The sequence below is a fragment of the Vanacampus margaritifer genome, chromosome 3 (genome assembly GCF_051991255.1).
Source record: "Vanacampus margaritifer isolate UIUO_Vmar chromosome 3, RoL_Vmar_1.0, whole genome shotgun sequence".
Classification (NCBI taxonomy): domain Eukaryota; kingdom Metazoa; phylum Chordata; class Actinopteri; order Syngnathiformes; family Syngnathidae; genus Vanacampus; species Vanacampus margaritifer.
Window position 1 is genome coordinate 2,180,507 of NC_135434.1, and position 24,988 is coordinate 2,205,494.

At 42.1% G+C, this 24,988-nt stretch overlaps 3 protein-coding genes across 5 annotated transcripts; 1 reads left to right on the forward strand and 2 right to left on the reverse strand.

The window, feature by feature from the left end:
* Positions 1-25: 25 nt before the first annotated feature.
* Positions 26-3,404, reverse strand: LOC144048569 (natterin-3-like). Its single transcript, XM_077560695.1, has 2 exons — positions 3,260-3,404; positions 26-1,239 (listed from the first exon to the last, which is right to left on the reverse strand). Exons 1-2 carry the CDS (start codon positions 3,336-3,338, stop codon positions 161-163), a joined length of 1,158 nt encoding a protein of 385 aa, XP_077416821.1. The 5' UTR covers positions 3,339-3,404; the 3' UTR covers positions 26-160.
* On the forward strand, positions 3,341-24,479 carry fam163b (family with sequence similarity 163 member B). Of its 3 annotated transcripts, none has more exons than XM_077560742.1 (3): positions 3,341-3,487; positions 20,587-20,702; positions 22,530-24,479. In XM_077560742.1, exons 2-3 carry the CDS (start codon positions 20,610-20,612, stop codon positions 22,974-22,976), a joined length of 540 nt encoding a protein of 179 aa, XP_077416868.1. In that variant the 5' UTR covers positions 3,341-3,487; positions 20,587-20,609; the 3' UTR covers positions 22,977-24,479. The 3 variants fall into 3 exon arrangements, with proteins under 3 accessions (XP_077416868.1, XP_077416867.1, XP_077416869.1); XM_077560741.1 differs by having other exon boundaries at positions 3,370-3,518; XM_077560743.1 differs by lacking the exon at positions 3,341-3,487 and adding an exon at positions 16,547-17,946.
* Positions 5,341-9,499, reverse strand: LOC144048556 (natterin-4-like). Its single transcript, XM_077560679.1, has 5 exons — positions 9,423-9,499; positions 9,246-9,351; positions 8,853-8,942; positions 6,549-6,593; positions 5,341-6,476 (listed from the first exon to the last, which is right to left on the reverse strand). Exons 2-5 carry the CDS (start codon positions 9,334-9,336, stop codon positions 5,392-5,394), a joined length of 1,311 nt encoding a protein of 436 aa, XP_077416805.1. The 5' UTR covers positions 9,337-9,351; positions 9,423-9,499; the 3' UTR covers positions 5,341-5,391.
* Positions 24,480-24,988: the final 509 nt, after the last annotated feature.

Here is a 24,988-nt window from a genome sequence, read left to right on the forward strand (position 1 = left end):
GAAACACGTGTTCAGTTTATGGCAGTTATGTTTACGAAAAATGAGTTTTATTGAAGATGAATTGTTTGACGAGTACACAAACGGGAGAGTCTTTGATTTGTACAGATGTGTACATTGTTTTTATTGTGCTTATAACAAGAACCTTAAGCAGGCGTGTGTTTCAGCAAGGCTTGGCGTCCGGCAGCGGTTCGCATCGATCCACTATGGCGTCGACCTGCGAAATCTGGACGCTGCTGTAGGTGCCAGTGACGGTGGTCCACTTGGTCTCGCCGTTGGTGTACGTGCGTTTGAGGCGTGCCGTGTATGGGATGTCTGCCCCGAACTTCTTGCCCACCATGTGGATTCTGCACAAGCTGTTGGGTGGGACCATTGTGGTCAACTTGAGTTTGTGCTCGGTGGTCTCGGTGTAGGTGGTCCCCATGGTAACGGCGAAGTTGGTCTCTACGCTGAAGCGAATGGCTCCCTCGGCAATGTAGGGGATCCCGGTGGTGAAGGTGGTGCTGGATGCCAGGGAGAGGCTGAAGGTGTGCTGCCACCTGTGCTCCACCTTGTTGCTCTTGGAGATGGTATCCGTGACCGTCGCCTTCAGGCAGTCCAGGTTCTTGACGCTGTCGTTCTTCATCATCTCCGGGGGATGCTCCACGATGTTGATGCCGTCGGTGTTGTAGTGCACGTCCAGCAGGTGGTCCTCCTGAATGTCTTGGTTGATGGCCAAGAACATGTAGTCTTTGGGGTACTTGTACTCATAGTTTCCCCAAGGCAAGTAAAAGACTCGATGGCTAACGTGCACCTTGCCCAGACCGTACCCGTTCTTGCCAACGTACTTGTCCACGTCCTTGCAGTTCTTGACCGCATTCCACCCCACCGAACCATAGGCGCCCTCCTTCCAGCTCAGCATCTCAAATTTGTCTTTGTTGACCAGCATTGAAAAGTCTTCTGTCCGCACAGCTTTGCCGCTGTAGGAATAGACGCAGTAGTCGCCTATGTCGGGGCTGTAGAAACCTGAATCGCACAAGTGCTTGCAGATGTACTGGTAGCCTTTTGTGTAGCCGTTGTAAATGGCCACGGCTCCGTCGGGGAGGCGGCCCTCCCACTGCTGCCACACCAGGTTGGTTCCCTCAAAATCAAAATCTTCGGATGTCATGCCCTCCATGGTTTTATTTGAAGAAACCAGACGAGGTGTCCCAGCACATGTCAGTGAAGGAACTATGTCCATCAAAGTCGGGTTCAACATCGTTACTGTGTAGGAAGCAGGAGAAACACGGTTCAAGAAGAGCTCAGACAACCACGAATGACAACATGAATCAACTTCAACAAAACACGAATGCAAACTGCAGGTATGGAAACCATAAACACAGACAAATAAAGTTATATTCCATTCTATTCTATTCAAAATTGATTTTACATGTCCCCAAATAGATTTTATTTAAATTATTTTATACTGCCTTGCCCATGTTTGTGTTCTTTTTTTACGAGCACTGTTCATGTTGTACACGATTTGGCCACTTAGGGGCAGTGTGGTTCCGCACGTTCTGATACACTGTTAAATTGTAGCCACATTAGAGAATAGAAGGAAACAGTCACGATCAAGTTATGCCCCAAAAAGTTGTTTTTTTTTGCATCATAGGAAGAGGATATGCCGGTGAGTAATGTTAAGATGCTTCCCTGTATACATTCCTGAAGCGTTCTGTATGTATAGCCGTTCTTTTGACTGATAAAAGTGCCGCGAATAGCACGCTAATTAGCGTTAGCGAGTCAGCTGCACTTTTTATTGTGCGTTAGCCTTGAGCTAGCTACATTCAGGAAACAAGCTACGCAAAATGTGTTTGCATTTAAGTGTGAGTTTATACTGTGAACTGTGTGTAGATTTACAGTTAACCTCAACTGGATTGTAATGAACACCGTAATACTATTAATAAAAATTATAATAATAATAATAATTAATAATATAACAATAGTATTAGTTTGAGTTCATGTTGCTTGGGGGACTGATTAGAGTGAGGGAACACACTACAGGAAGTGAGGTAGACCGAGCAAATAAATACAAGTAAGCAAGTCACTGCAATAATCGCCCACTCTGTATGGACAGACCCAAAAATCTTAATCGATTCAAATCGTGAGACAATCAAAGATGCCCACCCCTACGTTTTAGGGCCCGAGCAGCAAATACTGCATGTTCCCCACAGATTTGGTCCAATTAACTTGAATCTGTGAGTGATTCATCTAAAGATGAAAAGCCAAATTATATACTTTGCCCAATGCTGTTGCTGTTTGCCAAGAAATATTTTCTGATTTGGGTGGTCCAAACATGCGTGAAAATTCATGAAATTTTGAATACGCATCAGGATTGCGCCGTAAATCAAGCCTGCTTTTGGAGACGTACTGCGTACAAACTGAAAAAAATTTCCGTCACAGAGTTGTGAATTTTCCTCTTTTTTTTTGACACAAAACAAAAAAATACATAAGTAAAGGTTATCGTGCCATTTAAAAAAAAAAAATAATCGAATTCCATTGTACCAGTACCCCAAAGTGGCCGTGGCTGCGTGGGCCCCCTCATAGCTGCTCGCAGCTCTAGTTAGGGCCCGATCTTACCCAATTCAGGGCAAATTTAGTGACTCACCCAAAATGGGCCCAGCTGCCAGTCTCAGCTCACATCAGCTCAGTAGCCATTGTGTAAGCTTGTTTTTGTAGGATTTTTGTATGCATTATTTTTATTATATTTCTTATTCATATTCTTGTTCTCCGTAAAGATGTAGCTTTTTGAGAAATTAAACATGAATGAAAACTCACCAAACTTTGCACACAAGTCAGGCCTGGCGAAAAAGTTGATATTTGAATGTCGCCATACACGAGTACAAAAAAAAAAAGGTTTGTAACACCTCCTACAGAGGATTAACCGAGCTGTGTCCCTTTACGTTTGACCTACCGCTACAAAAATTGGGTGGTACGTTTAGCACCTCAAGATGAAAAAAAAAAAAAAACTCTGGTAGCCATACCTAAAATGAACAGGAAGTGAGCTATAAGTATTTGAATGTCCAATTTAAAAAAAGTCTCCGTAGTGCCCCCTATACATTTTTAACAAAGCACCAGACTTGACTTGGACTTGTGCCTGCCTACCATAGACTATCTCTAAATTTAACTCAAACCCTACCGCTAGCAATAAACCTACCCCCGACCTTAACCCACATCCTTTCCCCCAGGCCACTACAAATATAACAAGCGAAAAACAGACAATCATAGGACTTATGTTGTCCCTTACGGTTCTGTGTGCAGTTTGGATCTTGGGCCGAGGCCAGAGTCGGCAAGGCCAGCAGCAGGAGTACCACCGACGGATTCATCAGGCACCGGAGACGACGCGCAGAAAACCAGAACCAGATCTCCAAGCTCAGTCTGAGTCGGTCTGCTCTGAAGTGGTGGACAGCAAATGGAAATATGTACTCTGATCCTCAGCTGCGCTTTGAACCGTAAATTCCGGATGGGATGAAAGGTTAGCTTGGCCAAAGGCGACCCGTAAGTAGGTGAGCAAACATCAATCACATGTATCAGGAATTGAATCAGGACATGCCCTTGGCCACACGGCAAAACCGTTTGGAAATCCCACACGATGCAGTACATGCGGCGAGCCTGCGTGTGTCGCAGTTTCTTGCGAGCAAGTATCGAGCATGCCAGAGTGGAAAGACTTCAAAGTCATACGCTAATGCCAATTTGGGTTTTCATCAGTGTTTATAAAAGGTTGCAAACATGTTTGCAAACAGTTTTTCTTGCCACGAGGGAATTTTTCAAATGTCCTTGCCGAATTCATTGGCTTGCTAACAGTTGCATTTGCAAAACAGTTCTAAGTTATATGCAACACATACAGTCATTATAGTAAATCTCAAGACTTGTTCATGTAGGAGATGATGAGCACGGGGTGGGGTCGGGGGTGCATGTGAGGGATACCCGGCAGAACTAGCAGCTCTGCAGCGCAGGTTACGTCACGGGGGAAGGAATGTGGGATCGAGCAGCGGCAGTCAAAGTAGGGTTGTGTATGCGGCATGTTATCAATCAATCAGTCTTCATTAATATCGAACTTTTCATTCCAAAAAATACAACTCAAAGTGCATATTCTTACTGTGGATGTTGGATGATGCGCGTATCAATTTCCCAGCTGATAAGCATAATGTCGTGTTGTTGTGGAGGCAGACTTCAGTCCGTGGACACTGGAGGGAAGGCAGAGGTGAAGGACGAGAAAGTCCAGATAAAAGGTGGTTTTATGATGGATGGATGACCCGTGTGCCCTGAGGGATTATCAGGTGTTCTATTTTAAAAACTGTTTTTGTTCATTTATCTACGCCAACCACATAGTCAGAGGCAAAATAATCAAATGCTCTTCCACTAGATGACGGAAGGCGCATAATGAACCGACTTTTTGTCACCCGATTTTTTTTTTCCCGATGTGAGATGTGAATTTTGGATCAATAAAGTTGCGTAAACACTAGATTATTGGATGGCTGAATGAAAGAATGGATGTACATATGACGATGCATAGGTGGCCAACCCTGGTCCTCGAGAGCCACAATCCAGCCTGTTTTCCATGTTTCTCTCCCCTAACACACCTGGTTCATGATCAGGATCGTTATTAGGCTTCTGCAAAGCTGGCTGATTAGCTGATCATTAGATTCAGCTGCGCTGCAGGAGGGAAACATGGAAAACAGGCTGGATTGTGGCTCTCGAGGACCAGGGTTGGCCACCCCTGAACTAGAGTCTAAGGCAGTGGTGTCCAAACTCGGTCCTCGGGGGCCGGTAGTCCTGCAGGTTTTGGAGGTTTCCCTGCTCCAACGCACCTGTTTCAATCAACAGGATTGTTATCAGGCTTAGTAGAGCTTGCTGATGAGCTTCAGCTGTGTTGGAGGAGAGAAATATCCAAAACCTGCGGGACTACCGGCCCCCGAGGACCGAGTTTGGACACCACTGGTCTAAGGTCTTCGAGAGCCACTTTCCAGCCTGTTGTCCGTGTTTCTCTCCACTAAAACACCTGATTCATGATCAGGATCGTTATCAGGCTTCTTCAAAGATTTCAGATGAACTGATCATTAGATTCAGCTGTGCTGAAGGAGGGAGACATGGAAAACAGGCTGGATAGTGGCTCTCACGGACCAAACTTGGCCACCCCTGAACTAGATGATGGATGGATGGATGGATGGATAGATGAATGGATGGATTTATTGATGAATGAAAAATGGATGGACAGGTGAAGTGATTGATGAATGAAACAATGGGTGCATGAATGAATGGATGATGGATGGATAAGTGGATGAAAGAATGGGCTAATGTGTCTGACTTCAATAAAAGCGGAAGCGGTTTTGCATGAGTGCTATTTTTTTATTTCATTTCCCCACATGACGGATCCTTTTAGCAAGGGTCAACACAAGGCAAAGGTTCACAACGTTCCATTTCAGCTTGGACCTCCGAGATCTGGACACCCTTGAAGGTCCCGGTGACAGTGGTCCACTTGGTCTCGCCGTTGGCGTAAACACGCTTGAGGCGTGCCGTGTACGGGATGTTTAATCGGTACTTCTTGCCCTGCATCTTGACGGTGCACGAGTGGCCGGGGGGTACTGTGGTGTCCAGTTGTAGCGAGTAGGTGGTTGTCTCGGTGTAGCTGCTGTCTTTGGTCAACTTGTAGGTGGCCGCGCTCTTGAAGTCAATATTCCCTTTGAATATGAAGGGGATTCCCGTCTCGATGGTGATGCCGGCTCCCACCGTGGTGGCGAAGTTGATCTCCCACTTTTTGGTTGTGGCGACGGTCTTGGAGAGGGTCACCTCATGCTTGATGTCCTGGCACTGCCTGTTTGAAATGGTGCCCTTGTTCAAGATCTCAGGGGGATACTCAATGGGGGTGACGCCCGCTGTACCATACTTGACGTCCATCAGGTGCTCCCTCCGGACGTCTTTCATTGTATCCAGGACCAGATATTCACTGTACTTGTAATAGCTTGCGCCCCAGGGAAGGATGAACACCCCATCGCTAACCTTCACCTCCCCGAGTCCGTACTCATTCTTCCCGACGTAAATGTCATCATTGGTGCAGGTCTTAATAGAATTGGGCGTCACAGAACCACCGTGGCCCTGTTTCCACGTCAGAACCTCAAAGTCGTCTTTGTTGACCAGCACCTCAAAATGCGGGGACGTGTACCCCGCCCAGTTTTCGGTGTAGGCGCAGGCAGCGTTGCTGAGCGTTGCGTCGTAGTATCCTGCGTGGCAGCCCACTTTGCAGATGAAATCTACACGACTGTAATACGAGTTGTAGATGGACACCGCGCCGTCTGGGGCGTAGTTGTTGTACCAAACCCATTTCAGATTGGTTTCACCAAAGTCGGTCGATGGGGCATCGTGTGCTCTTATCAAGATGTATAATGGCGGCCTCCGAGACGGTTTGAAGAGGTGTTGTTCCGGACGCTTGTACTCCAGCCCGGAGTGGACAACGGGAGACGGTTCTATAGTGTGAAGGAGACAAGAAACCAATCAGTCTTTGTTTTTCTTTGGAAAGACATAAAGGTTTTGTTTACCTTGAATGATTTCGGCGTTGACAGCCACCTTTCTCAGAATCTGTCCTACAAATTAGAAGACAAGATAAGAAACCAATCAGATCGTGGAGGAGTCTTTACAGACTTGTTCCCCGGGATTTTGACGGGTCTGACAGTGATAAATTGGCATAGGTGGGAGGAAGTCAGAAGGAAGTCTCAAGTCTTAATCTGTAAAGTTTCAGCATTTATTCAATATCCTACTCGCTGTTCTACAAGTGTGTCCTTGTCATTCTCCTTGTGTCGTTTTTAATTCGTGTGTCATAAGTCATTCTACTCGTGTGCCCAACTATTGCTTCATAGTTGTTCTTCTAGTGGATTCGAGTTATTCTACTAGTGCGCCCTCACTGTTTTATTAGTATGTTCGAGTCTTTCACTAAGGCGTCGTAGCCATACTAGTATTGCATCCTAGTGGTTCTACCAATGAGTCCAAGTTATTTGACAAGTATGGTGCAGTCATTACTGTAGTGCATCCTAGTCATTTTACTAGTCTTGTACAAGTGCTCGTCCACGACATTCTTCTCGTGCGTTCCTGTCGTTTGAAATGAGCTCAACAAGCTAATGTTGCTAGCTCACAAGTGTCATGTTTTGGTTTGTTTTGTTGTCTTGTTTCCTTTTTTGTGTGCTACGACCTGTGTTTTGTTACGTCTCGTCAAGTCTTATCACGTCCACCTGTGCTTGTCATCCCATGCCATTGTGTTAGCCAATCAGTTGTCTCAGCCATGTGTGTCTCGTTGTCTCATTAGTGGGTGTGTATTTAGGTTCCTGTTTTCATTCAGCCATGGGCCGTTTCTCAATATCAAGAAAACAAAGTACGTTCTTGCGAGCCGGGTCTGAGTAAGCCCGGCCTCAAGAACATACTTTCTCACGCACGCATACCTCGCTGGCGTATTTCCATAATTCATTGCAGTTTTATCATGTGACTTGCTTTCAATGAATTTATACTTCTATTTCAATGTTTCAAAATGTGTCTGTTAAAAACCTTACTTACGTCCTTGTGATTTCGTGAGACGTCGTCAGTGGCGGCCCAACTACTTTCCCAATCCAAAGTATGCATTAACCGAGACCACACGGATTGTCTGGATGTCGTTCCTTTTTGCTAGCTTAAACCAAGGATGCGTCAGTTGATACTTGGTGAAGCTTGGCTGGGAAAACATCCCAGGATGCATTTCGTACTCAAGGAACGAATGGCAGCGGAGGAGCATCACATTTGTTCTTCTTTCATTTCCGGCAGAAAACTGAGAAAATGCAGTTTTTCGCATGCAAACAGACAAGATTTGTCTTTGGTTGAAGACCGCATTGCAGCAATGTCAGACCCTCCTGACAAAATCTTCTTCAAAAAAGCAAAGAAAATGTCTGACAGAAGAAACCAGATCAGCACCTCAAAGTGGAGGCGCTTGGTGTTTCTCATTGCCAATCTTAATTATATATACCTGTTATCTGGGTGCGTTTTTTTTTTTTTTTTAATTGTTACATATTTTTACACTCTAGAAAGAGAATTGTTGAAGCAATTTAAATTTATAAATTGAATTGTGGACCAACTTGCTTGAAATAGTTTATTAAACTTAATATAGTCACCTGAATTACGTTAATAAATGCAAAGTACTCCAATCCAAAGTATGACGTTTCTTTAAGTTTCTTTAATCACTTAAACTATATGTTCACTTTGGACTAACTTAATTCAATCGTGCGTTACCACTTCAAGCAAGTTGGTCAACAATGCAATATATAATCTTAAATTTGTTCAATAATTCTACTACGGAGTTATCCATCGTGGAGAGAAAAAAATGTTTTGGAATTGTCCCGTTTGAAGATTTGTTTGCACTGGTCAATGTTTTATTTGGAGGACAGCTGCGAGTCAAAGTACAGGCTAAATAATTCTCTTTTATAGTGTATGTTTTGGAGTGATTCTGTGTTTTTTCACTTCAAATTAGTTTAGGAGAAAAAAAAGCTTAAATTATTAATAGGTAGGGTTTTTTTTGTACTTAATTTTCTTGTAGCTCTAGAGATAAAATTAAGTGCAAGTGTTTTTTGGTGTGTTTTTTTTTTTTTTTACATTAATATACACATGATTCTACATGATTTTTTATAATAAATTTAAAAGCTGACGAGCTGTTTGGGAATCAAAAGAGGCACTTTTAAGTGTGCCAAGCCAAGTGAGCCTCGACTCTGAAAAGGTCCGCAATTGCCGTCACTACCGAGCATGTGCCAAGTCTTCAAATTAATGACTTAAACTGGAGGGGTCATGTGACACAAGTCCGGTACCTGCGGCGGTCCCTGTCAACTTACGAGCAGTGTCATTGAACATTGTCATCCCTTTATCCAACCACGGCAAAAGGTTCTGCAGTTTGCACATGGAATATTTGGCCAAGTTTGAACCTAAGAATCAAACACACACACACACAAGCAAGAGTCATCTTTTGACATTGTGATGTTTAAGGCAGGGGTTCTCAAATTTTTGTGGGTCCAGGGCCAGGAGAGGAGTTTTTTTTTTTAAGGACCCCCTCATAATAAAAAATCAATCAATCCAAATAAAACGCCATTACTTCTACTCTTAAATCGACAAGGACCACGTTTGATTTTTAAAACCAAAACCAGTTGGGCCAGTTTATGTTTATTAGTTCCCAGGAGACCCCAGTTTGAGAAGGACTTGGCCCAAGATTGGGCATCACGTGACGGCACCTGAGCTTGGCTGTTGATCGCGGATGTCAGGGCTGGCGCAGGTCAGCTGCGCCGCAGCCAACAGCAGAAGACGAACCCACAGCGTGGTCATCTTGTTTTGCTCCGTCTAGATGAGCGGGCATCAAACAACATGGAGGACGACCAGAAGGACAACAAATGACGAGGGGACGCACTCACCTCCAGTCCAAGTCTGTGTGCTTTTGGCAATGGGCACAAGACCAGTACTCTGAGTCTGTACTTTGACTCGCAGCTGTCCTCCCAATAAAACATTGACTAGTGCAAACATATCCTCAAGCGGGACAATTCCAAAACCTTTTTTTTCCCCTCCACGATGGATAACTCGGTAGTTTTAAATGGAATAAAATAGGAATCAAAGTCAACGGTCTACCTTTCAGGTTTTGTCCCATATGAGTCAGCAACAAGATGTCACATATGAGACGTACATAAGGAAATGTCCGTCACGTATGAGGTCTCCCTAATGAGACTTTCGAACGAGATGTCCGGTATGTGACGTCCCATATAAGAAACGTCCCATATAAGAGGGTCCTAAACAACGATGTCCCAAACAAGATGCCACATAAAATGTCATACGCTATGATGTCCCTAATAAAATGTCCCATATGATGCCCTAAATGGGACTTCCTATCCAGTCTACCATAGCTGACATCCCTTAATTCATCCACTTCCAGCCATTTTCACGAAAGTAACCCCCTTCCGGCTGTTTTTGCAAGGCCCACAGAATATTGTGTTCTATTGCTATAAAAATATGGAAGGCCTAAAGAAAAAATAGTCTCTTCTTTCATCAGGGAAGAAAAAGTATATTTGTATCTATTTCCATTTTGCAGCAATTGGCATGAGAATATAGCTACGTTTTATAATTATTCACAAACCTACTGAAAACTCTGGCAAAAAGAGCTTGTTGCAACATGGCCTTGGTTGATCTCTTATACTCTGCTGCTACCTGCTGGCCGTTTTTTGTAATTACTACCATTGCTTTAAGCGACCTCTTCAGGTCAGAAGCTGCATCAAAGCCTACTGTATGCTCTAGCATAAAAAAAAAACATTTAAAAAAAAAGACACGTATAAATACGTTTTGGGGAGTGAAGAACAAAGTATTAAAAAACGTATTTATACGTTTTTGGGGGTTGGATGAATTAAGAGATGCCCGTCATGAGATCTTCTGCATGAATTGTCCCAAATAAGATGATTTCGTATGAAATGTCATTTGCAGGTAGTCCTCAACTTGCAAACACAATAGCTTCCGAGAGGCTGTTTGTAAGTCGAATTTCCTGTAAGTGGGGACATATTCAATATAAATTAAAGATGATTCAATTAAACAAATTAAAATAATAATAGTACATTTTATTAGTATAGCGTTTTTCAAAAGACTCACATTTTACAAGACAAACCGATCCAAAAAAAAATTTGAGTCAAAAGAAAAATGTTTCAAGACTTTAAAAATTTACATTAAAGGATACATGTAAACAATACATAATGTAAAGAAGATACAAGACAAAAGGACAATAATCACATATTAAAAGCAGTTCTAAAAAGTCGGGTTTTGGTACAAGACATCCCATCCCAACTCCCTACACGCTGTGTCAAACGGCGTGAGGATCACGCCGATGTCGGCTGGCATTCCAAGACGGCAGTGAATCATCCTCTTGATATTCCAAACATTCCCTTGCAGGCGAGCAGAGCGCAGGAAGACGAATTTGGCGGCCAGCGTATGAAAAATGCACGAGTGCGTTTGGTTGCACACGCTGATCTTCACGTCACCTGTCATCGCACGGCAGCGCGTCGTCCCGCTTATTCCCGCTAGCCCAAGTAGCAGGCCTGGCGCTAGCGCTGCTGCTAACGTTTGAGAAAACTAGCAATGACTACTTCTCACTTTCAAAGCATTGCAGGACAGCAGAGTGGAGCCTAACACGAGAGGTCATGCATGAAACGTTCCCAAATGATGTTCCCTGTATAAGATATTCCATAACAACTTGTCCCATATGAGAAGTCTCTAACCCGATATCCACACAAAAAGGCGCTAATGTACGACGGCGTATTAGGGCCACGTATAGATATATTTTTTTTAGAGGGCGGGGGCAATATTCCGAGAAAAAAACTTGTAAAGTGGCAAATTTCAGACTTTCAGTTGCAAATTAGCGAGAGAAAACTAGTAAATTTGCGACGTTATAAAGTGGCAAATTTGTGAGCTTATAAAGTGGCATTTGCACTTTGAAGCGTTAAGTACTGCCAGCGACAAAGTGCTTCGCTTTGCGAAGGTCCACACCCTGACGAATTATTATTTACACATTCATACACTTTGGTATTTTTTTTGTACAAGTAGCTCAATTGATTTGTCGAATCTGCTGCTCTCCGCCATTCACTTGCATTGACCTTAAAGTATGTTAGCTTCTGATTGGTTAGTGTTTAGTCAGCTGATAGGGGATCAGGAAGTCTTGTCGCTTTAGCTGCCGTGCATGACGAGTAAAGTTGAAATTAAGAATGAATCCGTCTCCATCCTGCCTTTTCATTTTATAAACAGTGTCCCATGAACCACCAACGAATCCTCACATGATTAGACTATGGCTACGCTACGTGTATTTCCCATAAGTTTCGGAGGTGTTTTTCTCGCAAATTTGCCACTTTATAAACTCGCAAATTTGTCACTACGGCAAATGTACACATTTTTTGGGTGGCAAATTTGCACGTTTTTTTTTCTCTCTAAAAAAAAATATATTTATACATAGCCCTACTACGCTATCATGCTAATGAGATTTCCAGCATATTTCTGTTATGTCATGTCCTTAGTAAAATGTCCCAATCCAAATGTCCTATATGAAACGTCCCTGACAAGATAATATACTAATATTTCATATTAGTTAAAATTTTCGCTTTCTTTTTTTTCGTGAGTTGTTTCGTGCTACATTTATCACTCTAACGTCACTACATAGAAAAGGAACGACGCTCGAGTGTCGCTTTCGTCCTTGCATGCCTTTGGCCTGGTTAGCGGCGGCGTTGAGGGGTGAGGTGGCCCCTCCTCCTTGTCTGACCCACCTGCCAGATTCCCTTCGCTGGGGTTAAAAATGTTTGACCCGCTAACAGCAACATGCTAGTGTCCCCAAATGCTAACAGCTGGTGATGAATATTCACCGGGCACAATTAGCATGTAATGTCCCATAGGAGATGATAAGGAAATGTCCCAAATGAGATGGTCAGTATGAGATGTCCTGACATCCTGAAGCGTAACGAAACACCCCGTGTGAGATGTCCTTATTCAGACACACATTAGAAGATGTCCCATATGAGACATCTATGAAGAGTTGTCCAGAACATGTCTCCTGGCATACCAGGTGTTGCTAAAGACACATCGTCTCCAAGTGTCCCGTACAAAACTTCCGATGTCCCATATGAGATATGAGACATAAGAAGGACTATGTCTGAAAAAGACGTCCTGTATGAGACGCTCCTAAAAAGATGCCCCTTAATAGATGTCACATAAAGTCATGCATATGGGAATGTCCCCTATAAGACGTCGAGACCAATACGCTAACAGCCGCCACTGAATATTCACGAGGCGCAATTAGCATGACTGACAACAAAAGGCAGCGCTGAAGTTTTTTAGACGATGACTCGCCAGCCGCTTGGACATCAGCGTCCCTTGGCCTTGGCGGAGGTCGAGGCCACCGCGGGAGGATGGCAGCGGGAGACGGCGAGCTTTCAAGCCCCTCCCCACTTAAAAGCCTCCTCATGCGGCGACACTCCTCTCCCGTGCGCTTCACTGGAGATGAGCCGGAATATTCTGCCTGGAGAGAAAAAAAAGAAGAAGCTTTTTTCCAAAAGTGGGGTCAGAGTGTTGGAGAGCCTTCAAATGGAGATGTTTCCATTATTCAGGAGATTCACGGAAATGCTCGCCCGCGCTCCCTGGCATAAAGCCTTGCTCGCGTTGGCTTCAGCTTGCTTTTGTCAGGGAGTCACCGTTGCAGCCACTCTGGGAGAATCATCATCATCATCATCATCATCATTATCATCCTACCGTTATACTGCTTATAAATAAATGTACTATTATTGTAATTAACTAACAAGAGAATGCAACCGGCACATTTCAGTTCTAGAAACTTCTGCATTATCAAGGTTCGAAGCCAGAGTCCTTTTCTCAAGAAGAGTTTAGCTTCAGTAAACAGAACAGGATCAAAACTAAAAGCAACTCGAGAACACAGAGTGAGGTTTGCTCAGGGACCAACGTGTCCGTAGCTCTTAAATGGTCAAGCAAGAACCCAAACTAGAGCCCAAAATGCTTTTATTTTGATGGGTTGAACTCTTGATCTCACCAAATAGATCTAAAACAGTGGCTCTCAACTGTTGTGACCCAAATTGTGCTATTGTTGCAAAGTCACGACCTACTTCTGTTGAAGTTAAGACTAAAGAAGGTTTTTATTTTTTTTTATATATTTTTTTTTACAGCCACTGAAAACACATGTATAGTATATTGCCACCAAAAAGCATTTTCCGCCATGTTGTCTCAAGCCAGAGGCTGAGCTGCACTGTATTGAAGTGGATCAAGTGTGAGTCAGCTACATTTTCCTGTTATTTACCAAATATGTTCCACGTGGGAACTTGATAAGCCTCTGGACTGCATCGGAATAATTGAAAAGACGTGGTTTTATTCATTAGCTTTGCGCGACTCACCCAAAGTGGATCTAAAACACACTTTTGGATTCCGACCCACCAGTTGGGAATCACTGATGTAGAACAAGGTAAAATGTGGAACCAGACGGTCTGAAGTTCTAGAATCTTCAGCATGATTATTTACAATGGCGTAAGAATGCAAAATGAGGTCATCTTGAGAACCAGAGAGAGGCGGGACCTGGAGTGAAGGTCGCTGCAAAATCAATCGACAATAGAACTTCAGATGGATTAAGTCTATAACAAAGTCTCACCAACTAAATTATTTAGAGTGAAGTCTGATGTGAAACCGCAACATTGGCAACTCTGAAAGCTTTTTGTAGTCTGGGGCAGAACCCAAACTGGAAACCAAAATGAGTTTTACAACTGAGCCTGATCAACTTTTGGTCCCACCACCAATTAGAGGACCCAGAGTGAATTGGCTGCCAATCCCGAGTAATGGAAGCAAAAATGAGCTCAGCTGTAGAACCTGAGTCTTCATCTCGCAGACCTTTACTGTGGTTAGGATTTGAACATGGGGTGTCACTGGCACTAGAACTTAAAATCAGTTTGAATCTCCCCTTGAATTTGATTTGCCGGTTCTGCTGCGTTCAAGTTGTCTCTGGTTGCTCTCTGCTAATGTTCAGAGCACAACACTTCCTGTCAGTCAACGTGGGTTCGAGTGTGTTGTGTGTATCCTAGTGAAGCTTCAAGCAGAGCGGAAGAAATTGGGGTCGACAAAGATACTTGTCGACAACAAGATGAACAAACGTTCCCTCGGCGGCGCGTTCCTCCGCCTCGTTGGGTCGAACACGACGTACAACGAGCCCGCCCGCAACTCGTCAGTCAAACATGTTCACAAGCCGCTTGGCTAGTCTGCGGTTTCTCTTTAGTCGTCATTAGTCTGTTTTAGAACCCATCGGGGTGCTAGCTTGAAAACCCAATGCGAGCGATGCATTTGAATCGGAACAGGGTACCTCGAAAACATCATTTCATCATCTTCAGAACCAAGAGCAGGCTTTAGAACCCAAATTAAAATCTTTGCAAAACAGAGAGAGGTTACCCTAAAACTAATTGTGACCCGTTAAAGATCAAGAGCAACGCCCCAACACTGCAGCATTCAGAGGGCCTCCAACAATAATGTGGTCAGCTCTAGAACTCAGAATCTCACAAACACCAGAACCATGCAGAACTTTATATTCCTCTGGTCCGAGACCCTTCATTGGGATCAGATTGATAACCCGGAATATTACTCTCCCGAGAACTCCAAATGAGGCCATCTTTAGAATTTCCATTGGGTCAACATTCATCTCAGCAATTTGATCATCTGAAGTGACCTCATCTTAAAATTCTAAGCATCAGCGTCATTATTTTCAACATTAGATCCCCGAGTGTCACAAGCTTTAGAAACCAAAATGAGGTCAGAAGCTTTAGAACTAGACCCGGCTTAACTCAAAAACACAAGTTCATCAGCTTGAGGAGAACCAGATCATCTCCAGGTCCAGAACATTCCTTGTCGTTAGCATTGGAACCCGAAGGAGAACCCAAAACTACCAACTATAACCAGAGCCAGATCAACTTTTAGTTTCAACAAGCCGAGGACCCAAAGTGAATTTACGATAGCTGCATATTCAGAGAGTCTACCAACCCTCGAACCTTCAGCGTGACACGTGATGATGTGCGCACCTGCCCGGACCGCACGTCACGTGGCAGGCTTGCCGTGATTTGCATTTTCACATTCACCTCAGAGGATCATGGACATTGCATCAATGTAGTTGTGACACTGCTGCGTGTTCCACGTGCGTGTGTGCGCGCGCGCGTGCGTGCGTGTGTGTGCGTGTGCGTAGGGGTAAAAGGAGTAAAAGTAAGGTCTCATGAATATTACACACTCTTGTCTGCACAAGACACTGAAATCTCAGCCTGCTTCCATCTCTGAATTATTTACCACCCGAAACATTTTCTTCTTCTTCTCGTTCTGCCTTTTTTTCTTTACAGAATATTAGCGAGATATTCGCAAGCTATTCGGGAATTTTTGTGAGATGTTCGTGAGATCTCATTGAGATTTGAATGAGATATCAGTGAGATGGTAATGAGAGCATCACTAATATGTTAGTGTGATATTTTTACGTTTAATAATGGATATATGGTGAGCAAGAACATTAGTGATACATTGAGATGGTAATCGACTATCAATGGGATATTCGTGAGATTAAAAAGTTAAATATAGCACAATATTAATGAGATATTAGTAAGACATTAGTCAGATAATAGTGAGATTGTTATAAGATATTTTTTAGATTTTAGTTGACTGTTAGCTCTTTGACTGCCAGACGTTTTCAGAAAAGGAATGCCGTGGGTGCCAGCCGATTTAAGCATTTTGACTGATCTTTTGACTGATCTTTCAAGGTCAACAGAAAATTATGTGTTTGGACTATAGAAACACACATACTGCCAAATGAAAGATTGGACTCTCATCTTTCATCAGAAAAAAATGTTTGTTTCTACCTTATTCCTTTTTTGAGTAATCAACAATAGAAAATGGTTAGTTTCACCTCTGTTTTGAAACAAACATTTTTTAACGTCTTTGGCACGCCTCCATAGGATTTTTACTAAACGTTATTTAACGTTTTTGGCAGTCAAAGAGTTAAGATTTTAGTGAAGATTATTACTGATTTTAATGATATCGTTAAATGCTAGTGATGACATAAGTGAGAAATGAATGAGATACTGGTGGCAAGTTATTGTGAGATATTGTTAGATGTTAATGACATAACGGTGGGATATTGCTAAGAGTTTGTAGAGATATTACTGATGTAGTGAGCTTATTACTATTAGTAAAATATTGTTGATATTTCAGGTGAGATAATAGCGAGATGTAATGGAGATAATAGTGAGATAACGGTGGGATATTTGAAGATCTTTGAAATTGCTAAAAGATATCATGAGATTTTATATTATGAGATTTTACCAATATATTATTTGTTTGGTGGTGATGGAATATTAGTGATAACTTGTTAAGATTTGAGTGGGATATTGTTAAGATTATCGATGGCATATTAGTGAGATGGTAATTAAATTCGAGTCAACCATTAGTGAAATATTGTTGATATTTCAGTTGAGATAATAGTGAGATAATAATGAGAGACATCAGTGGGATAACGATGGGATATTTGCAAGCTCGTGAGATCGAAATAGGATATCATGAGATTTTATAATATGAGATTTTACCAATATATTATTTGTTTGGTGGTATTGGGATATTAGTGAGAACTTGTTAAGATTTGAGTGGGATATTGTTAAGATAATAACATGTCAGTGAGATGGTAATCAAATACCAGTAAACTATTAGTGAAATATTGTTGATATTTCAGATGAAATAATCGTGAGATTTAACGAGATAATAGTGAGATATCAGTGGGATATTTGCAAGCTCGTGAGATCGTAATAGGATATCATGAGATTTTACCAATATATTATTTGTTGGGCGGTAATGGAATATTAGTAAGAACTTAAGATTTGAGTGGGACATTGTTAAGATTATGAATAACATATTAGTGAGATGGTAAAGAGATGAGTCAAGAAGCTGACTTTGAACTTCTCGGTTGACTTTGGCTGGTCAAACTGGAGCCAAGGTGAGGATGAAGGTCTGCGAGCGTCCCTGCTGCGGGTGCGCGCCAACGCTCAGCGTTGACGTGCGTGCGTGACTCACCCCGCGCGCACACACCCCCGGTTGCAGCGCCGCTCGGACGTGAGCGCGCCGCCACGGCAACGCAGAGGAGCGGAGTGGCTGCGCGCGGCGTCACTACAGGCTCTTTTCTCCCTGCAGGAGGTTCTCGTCCCGACTGGACTGCCTTCCAGTGTTTGTGGAGAATGTTCTCGAAGGGGGTCAAACAAGTTTGGTGACTTTTTTTTTTTGTTTTTTTGTGTGTGCTGTTGTTGGGTGTTTGTTTTTTTTTCTTTTCCCTGATGCACTTGCTCACTTTTCCCACTCCTGGTGCATGTGCGTGTTCATTTGCAAGCGGAACCAGCACTCAAGTGATGGGTAAGATCGGTGTGTGTGCGCTTGAATGCGATTTTAACCGTCAACAACACCTTAAAGTGACGTCACACTTTAGAGACGCTTCATTGGTTGACTGTGATTTGCTTGGCGTGATTACATGAAAAAGCTGCTCCATGGATGGAGTGATGATGATGATGGATGGCAAGATGAAGATGAAGACGGATGGATGAGCGCTGGATGGCAAAATGAAGATGATGCTGGGTGTATGTCTGATCAAGATGGATGGACATTTTGGATGGATGGCAAAAGGAAGATATGTTAAAGATGAATCGTTTGGGAGACTAGCAAAGTCTTAGTGAGATATTACCATGATTTTAATGAGATGTTAATGAGATAGTATGATATGATGAAGATATTATTGGGACAGTAGCATGATATTGGTGAGATATAATCCAGATATTAGTTAGGTAATATTAGCCACGTTAGTGAGATGGTAATGAGATACAAATGAGATTGTGTGAAGATTTTAGTGAGATATCAGTGAGATAATGTTAAGATATTAGTGACATGGTAATGAGATATAAAAATGAAATATTAGTAAGATAGTCTCAAGATACTAGTGAGATAAAAGTCTGTTGCAATGTTAGTGTGATATTAACAAAATGCAAGTGAGACTGTGCGATGGTTATGAGATGCTAATTGGAAACTACAGTGTAGACAAAGTTCCATTTCTGCAGAAATTGCGTGGGAATGCTGAACGCTGAATGCTAATAGCCGAATGCTAAGATTTGAATGCATGCGGAATGCTTACGAAGTCAATTGAAAGATAAATGATGTGAAAATGGAAAATGATTCATTGTCGGGTGAATGATAAATCAAAAAAAGAAAAGTTGAACTGCATTCACTCGAAGGAGCCTCAAGCAGGAATTGAACCCAGAACTTTGCACATGCCAGTCATGTGCCTTAACCGCCGCACTATTGTGGATATGTATGTTATTGTGAGTAATAGAGTGTAATGCAGCTAAAAATGGATTCATATAGTAAAAAAGTTGATGTCAAACGACATTTAAGAAAATGGGATCATGGAAGTGGGCGTGTCCGATTGAAAATGAATGGGGAAAAGTTGATATTGAACATTAAATTGTGCGCAAACTGTAAGTAATATGCAACCAGACGATATATTCCCAGGAAGGCGTGAATTTTTGAAGCAAGTTGAAATTTGAATGTTGTAAATCGGATGTATTATGCGGGAGTCATTGCACGGGAAAAAAGTGCGGACAATAAAAAGTGCCTGAAATAAACAACATAAGTGGGAATGCTGTTCAGCATTCACTCCCACAATTAGGGAGACAATAAGCTACGAGTAGAACAATGATGTTAGTGACAAAGTCATGAGATATCAGCGCAATTTGAGTGAAATGATAGCAAGATATTAGCAAAATGTAATATGGGATCGTTATGAGATAGAAGTGAGCTATTAATTTGCTATCATTGACGCGGTAGCAAAATATAATGCAGAGATCAGTGAGGTCGCGATTAGTGAGATATTCTCAAGATTTGAGTGAGATATTAGCAACACAGTCATGAGATGATAATGAGATATCAACCAGATTTGCTTCAGATTCTTGTGAGATCTCATCCACGTGTTATTGATTTGGAAATGGCAAATCAGTCAGATATTCATGAGATTATTAACTCTTTGACTGCCAAAAACGTTAAATAACATTTAGTAAAATCCTATGGAGGACTGCCAAAGACGTTAAAATACGTTTTTTTCAAAACACAGGTGAAATTAACCATTTTTTATTGTTGATTACTGAAAAACGGAATAAGGTAGAAACAAACTTTTTTTTCTGATGAAAGATGAGAGTCCAATCTTTCATTTGGTAGTATGTGTGTTTCCATAGTCCAAACACATAATTTCCTGTGGACCTTGAAAGATCAGTCAAAAATGCTTAAATCGGCTGGCACCCATGGCATCCCTTTTCTGAAAACGTCTGGCAGTCAAAGAGTTAACATATTGCTGAAATGCTACTGAGATGCCAAAGAGGTCTTATTGAAATAAGGTATTAGCACAATTTCATGTGTGATACTTATAGAGTTATATTAGTGAGATAAGGTGAGCTATTCCTGAGAGAATAGTAAAAATATTACCAAGAGATCATTGAGACATTGGTGAGATATTTGACATGAGAGTAGCATTAGCAATAGCAGCGAAATATGACTCACATATTTAGAGTCTTCAAGAGATATTAGATAATGACATATTCAGTAAGATATTACTGAGATACAGTATTAGCAAAATAAAGGCTGCACTTAGCCACGCCCACGCGATACAAACAATGGATGGATTGGCAAAAGGTTCAAAATATCTTCATGTGACATGAAAGAAATATGAATGAGAAAAGTGTCGAATATTTGCAGCAGTGTTTATCTTTAATAGAGTGAAAGTGCAGATTTTTTATGCAGGCGCGCTCTATAAAACATGTGACCAACCAAGCGCGCGTTGTCGTCGCTAACATGCTAGCAAATGCGGTGACGGACGCCACCTCGTGCCGCCTTCCCCAAAACGTTCCAAGAGCCGCAAAAGACGGAACCCGAACGCAAGCTCCTCCTCCTCTTTTGCTCTGCTTGCGTCCTGATTGCCCGGACGGTCACCCCGCTCTCGCTCGCCCCCTACAGGCTGTTGATGGAGAGCGTTTCGAATGTCAGCCGGGACCGTGGTCATCGCAGGTGGAATTCTGGCTGCCGTCATCTTACTCACCATTGTCGCCGTGCTGTGTTTATGTAGATTGCAGGTACGTCTGCTTGCGACACTGTCAAAATAAATCAACGGGCATTTTACGGCGGCTCAAGCGCCAGAAAATGACTTTCTTGTAAAATCATTTTCCTTAATTAAAGTAAAGTTTTTGACTGTCATTTTAACAAGATTGCATGTAATATAACGTTATATGACCAAAAAATGTACGTGATTAATCTTTCAAAACACGGCCAATAACTGATGAAAAACTACATTTGGGGTTTAAAATTGCAACAGTTTATTGTTCGGGTAATTCTTTTATATTGCATTTTTTCCACCTTACAAGGCTGTCAAACTGCTTTACATTTTGACTCGTCATTCAGCTTCTGATGATACAGCATTAGTAGTTCAGTATTTTGCTCAAGGATACTTCAGCATGTTTACCAAAGGGATCTAACCCACAACCTTAGGGGCACCAGACGGCCACTGCCCCTGTTGTTTATAATTTTAGATCTCAAATACTTGGTCGTGCTGATGCCTCAGCAGAGGCAGCATCCGTAAGTCCAATTGTTTGCTTTCACCCTCTCAAGCTTTCCCCTTTACCGATATCTCATTAGATGCCCTTTCAAAATAAATGCTAATACAATGAATGCTACCATCTAAGACATTACAGAAATTGTAGTTATTTTCACTTAAAAAAAAAAAAAATTGTCAATTCACAAAGAAAAAATGGTACAATTACGATTTTTTTACTGTTAATTTCTCAGTAAATATAAATGTTTTTTTCTTTTCTTTTGGGGTTTTAAAGTTGAATTTTACATTTTATTCCATTAAATAACAGACCAATACTTGTGAAATTACGATACATTTGTGAATGGATTTTAACAATCAATATATGTATTTCTAATGGAGTTTTTTTTGTAAAAGAACCGAAATATTGTGTGTTTTTACAGTGATTTAATGTTATTTTACATTTGACATGTAAAATCAGAGTTTATTTTTGTAAATTAAATGATTTTTTTTTTAAAATACAGAAAAAAACAAAAATAAAAAGTAAAATTCTGTTATATTACGGTTTTGTTTTTTAACAGTGTACAGTATATTAAATCTCTGTGACAAACTGTAAAACAATGCTTGTGGGCGCTATAACCAATCGAACACTAACTGAACCAGTATTCAGGTTTCCATCCAAATGTTTCGAAAATTTCAAGCGCAAAACGGACATGCAACTTACGTCCGTTTCCAACTGTTCTTCTTTTGCGAATATTGAGAGGCGACTCCGCCGCTGTAGGTGGCGCTATACGCCATAGAGATGTGATCCACCAGTCATTTAAAAGGAGAAGAAAAACAGGAAGCGACTGAGTTTGCTTTTGTAATTCTTGATAAACCGTAGCGTTTCTTTGCTGTTTTCCATCTAAAATAGCTTTATATTCGCTACTTTCATTAATTCCAAAAAGATTTCTGTTTCATCGCCCCCCCCCGAACATACCTTACTTTATCGTCCGACATTGCTTTGGGACTACAAACGTACGTGTGACGTAATATCCGTTCTTGTCAGCGTTTATTCGCAAAACTTGTTTCCATAGCTACAATTTTCATTTTCTTTTTTTTCCTTGATACGCTTAAAAATCAACCCTCAGTTTTATTTTTGCATTTCTTGAAAATTTGAGTAAAAATGGTTGGATGGAAACCCAACATGAAACACAAACTGAAGCAGTGACACTGTAACACGTATGGGATTTTGCCCGAAATTCTTCTCTGTCATACATAAGAATGTTTTAGAAAAAAACAATCGTCAAAAAGAGTCATTTTTTTTAGAAAAACGATTCAATCGAACCCTCGTTGTAACAGGCACTAAGCGTGAGCCGGCCGTGTCCCCTTTCAGTATTACTGCTGCAAGAAGGGCGAGTCCGCCAAGGGGGAGGAGGAGGAACCGGAGCTGTCCACCATGTCGCCTTCGCACCCCCTGGCTCTGTCGGCCCCCCCGACGCCGCCCACCCCGGAGCGTTACAGCGACGAACCCGAGACGTACCCGCCCACCTTCCTGACCGAGGCCAACGGGTCCGCCAGCTTCACCCCGCCGCCGCCCCTGCGGCGCTGCCAGCGTGTGCACGGCTTCTGCCCGGCGTGCGCCCGCTGCACGCTGCCCTTCTACCTGCACCACCCGGAGCGGCTCTGCAACGGAGGGCGAGGAGGCGGCGGCTACCGTAGCGTGCACCAGGACCTGGAGATGCCCGCCGCCGACCTGGCCGGGTTCTACCGCAAGTTGGACCTCATCCGCTCAATGGCCATGCGAGAGGGGGTAACCCGTAGTGTCAGCACCGACGTTTAGGGGGCGCCAAACGCGACAACTGAGGGCTTTTTTATGAGGGCCCGGCGGGGGCATCATTCAGGATTACTTCTCACATTTACCTGAAACGCTCTCATACGTAACACCGAAATGCTTTCTCTCTCACGCGCTTGAATTTGTTTTGCTCTCATTCACATTACTCAAAAACTCTCGCACAGATTTTCTTTTTCACTCACACAAATGTGAAATGCTGTCACACCCATCATGAAGAAATCAGTTTCAGTAGTGTGAGTTAAAGCATTTCATTTCCGAAGTGCGTGTGAAAACATTATAGTGGCGTATATGAGAGAGTGTTTCGCAATGTAGGAAGTAATTCAAAATGTTGTCCTTGACGGCCCCTCATTCTTTTCCACGCCGTCATGCTGGATGTTTTAGTTGACTGCCATCTGGCTTGGGACAAACTCTCAATTCATTAAAACTTTATTGACAGCTTGTTACAAGGAGTCAAGCTCACATTTTAACCCTCCTCTTATGTTCTTTTTTTTAAGCAACAATGTTCTCGGGTCAAATATGGCCCGCTGTATGTTTTGTGGTTAGAAATAAGTTCAATTACAAACACTTTTGGGGAATAATAGTGAAAAGAAATAAAGCAAAAGAAGTAAAATGTCAGCTGATTAAAAAATAAAAATCTTAAAAATGTCATGTGAGAACGTGAGTGAATGAGAGATGGTGGACCCAAATGCGGTTAAACTGGAATCGAGTGATTTGTGGTCATTTTATTAAACATAGGGAGGAAGGTGAGCAGACAAATCGGGACGGGACGGGGCGGGAGTGGACTGGTCGCCATGACTGGAACGAGCGTGACGTGACAGGACCTGATTTGCTTTGACTTGGCTGCGGCTTCTTGCTTGTGACGAGGACGACTTGCTTAGCTGTGACGAGGACTAACAAACAAAAACCCAACCCCCACAGAACCAAAACATGACAAAAAAGAGGGCATTCCTTTCATCTAATAAATGATGGAAATTCAATGTTTGCAGTTACTTAGAATGAAACTAAGAAGAGCGGCAGAACAAGTTGAATCTTCTTTTTTTTTTTAACGGGTCAATATGACCCGCAATATAACAGGAGGGTTAAAACAATCTCTCACATTCATTTTGTTCTTTTGCAAAGGCCCAAACTTGACCAATGAGAATATTGACTATATTATTAAGTGTGCGCTTATCGGAAACACTATATGAATATTCTATATTATTTATTTTAGCGTAGCATCGTGTGTATTGTACGTGTAAATGTACTCTGACGTTACACAACTTTGATGAAATGATTGATCAACTCCAACATTTTACACATTTTTGACACTTTTTTTCATTGCAAGAGCACAAAAATGCTAACGTGTACACATCGGTTGCAATCAAATGAAGTTGAGGCATCAATACAAAATTGCATTTTATATCCAAAGACAATGAAATAAACATGAAATAAGCCCCCCTACCCCAAAACATTCATGGATTGATGTTTTAATAAATATTTTATGATACCTAATGCTCCTGGCAATTTTACCTCCAATGTTGCACGGCCGCTGTCACCCGCACTGTAACACACTGTGTCGCCTAAAATGTTACTTACGGTGAAGCATATTGTAGCTCAGACATTGTGCACGTAGCAATACCGCAACACACTCACCTATATTGTCAGACAGCCGCACTGTAATCTGGTGTAACACACCAACACTGCAACACAATGTAACACACTGTCGCGTACACTGTTACACATTGTAACACACTCAGTTGCACTGTAAGACATCATCACCAAAACTGTAACACTGTGTAACACTGACATTAACATGGCGTAATACACTGCACTCGCTTATATTGTAAGAATCTAACACTGTATCAACGATGTAACTTATTAACTTAAACACTGTAGCACATTGTAGCATCGCCGTTGTAACATGTTGTAACAAACTGCCACGGACTCTGTAACACAATCATTATATTGCGAGACACTGTCACCTACACTGTAACACGCTGACTTATATCGGAGGATACCGT

What these genes read in the sequence shown, in the direction of transcription:
- fam163b (XM_077560742.1), top strand. Translation starts at nt 20,610, where the DNA reads ATGTCAGCCGGGACCGTGGTCATCGCAGGTGGAATTCTGGCTGCCGTC. An exon ending in TGTGTTTATGTAGATTGCAG is followed by an intron (nt 20,703 to 22,529) that starts GTACGTCTGCTT and finishes GTCCCCTTTCAG; the next exon opens with TATTACTGCTGCAAGAAGGG.
- LOC144048556 (XM_077560679.1), bottom strand. Translation starts at nt 9,336, where the DNA reads ATGACCACGCTGTGGGTTCGTCTTCTGCTGTTGGCTGCGGCGCAGCTG. An exon ending in CGATCAACAGCCAAGCTCAG is followed by an intron (nt 8,943 to 9,245) that starts GTGCCGTCACGT and finishes TTTGATTCTTAG; the next exon opens with GTTCAAACTTGGCCAAATAT. An exon ending in AATGTTCAATGACACTGCTC is followed by an intron (nt 6,594 to 8,852) that starts GTAAGTTGACAG and finishes TCTAATTTGTAG; the next exon opens with GACAGATTCTGAGAAAGGTG.
- LOC144048569 (XM_077560695.1), bottom strand. Translation starts at nt 3,338, where the DNA reads ATGAATCCGTCGGTGGTACTCCTGCTGCTGGCCTTGCCGACTCTGGCC. An exon ending in TCCAAACTGCACACAGAACC is followed by an intron (nt 1,240 to 3,259) that starts GTAAGGGACAAC and finishes CTTCCTACACAG; the next exon opens with TAACGATGTTGAACCCGACT.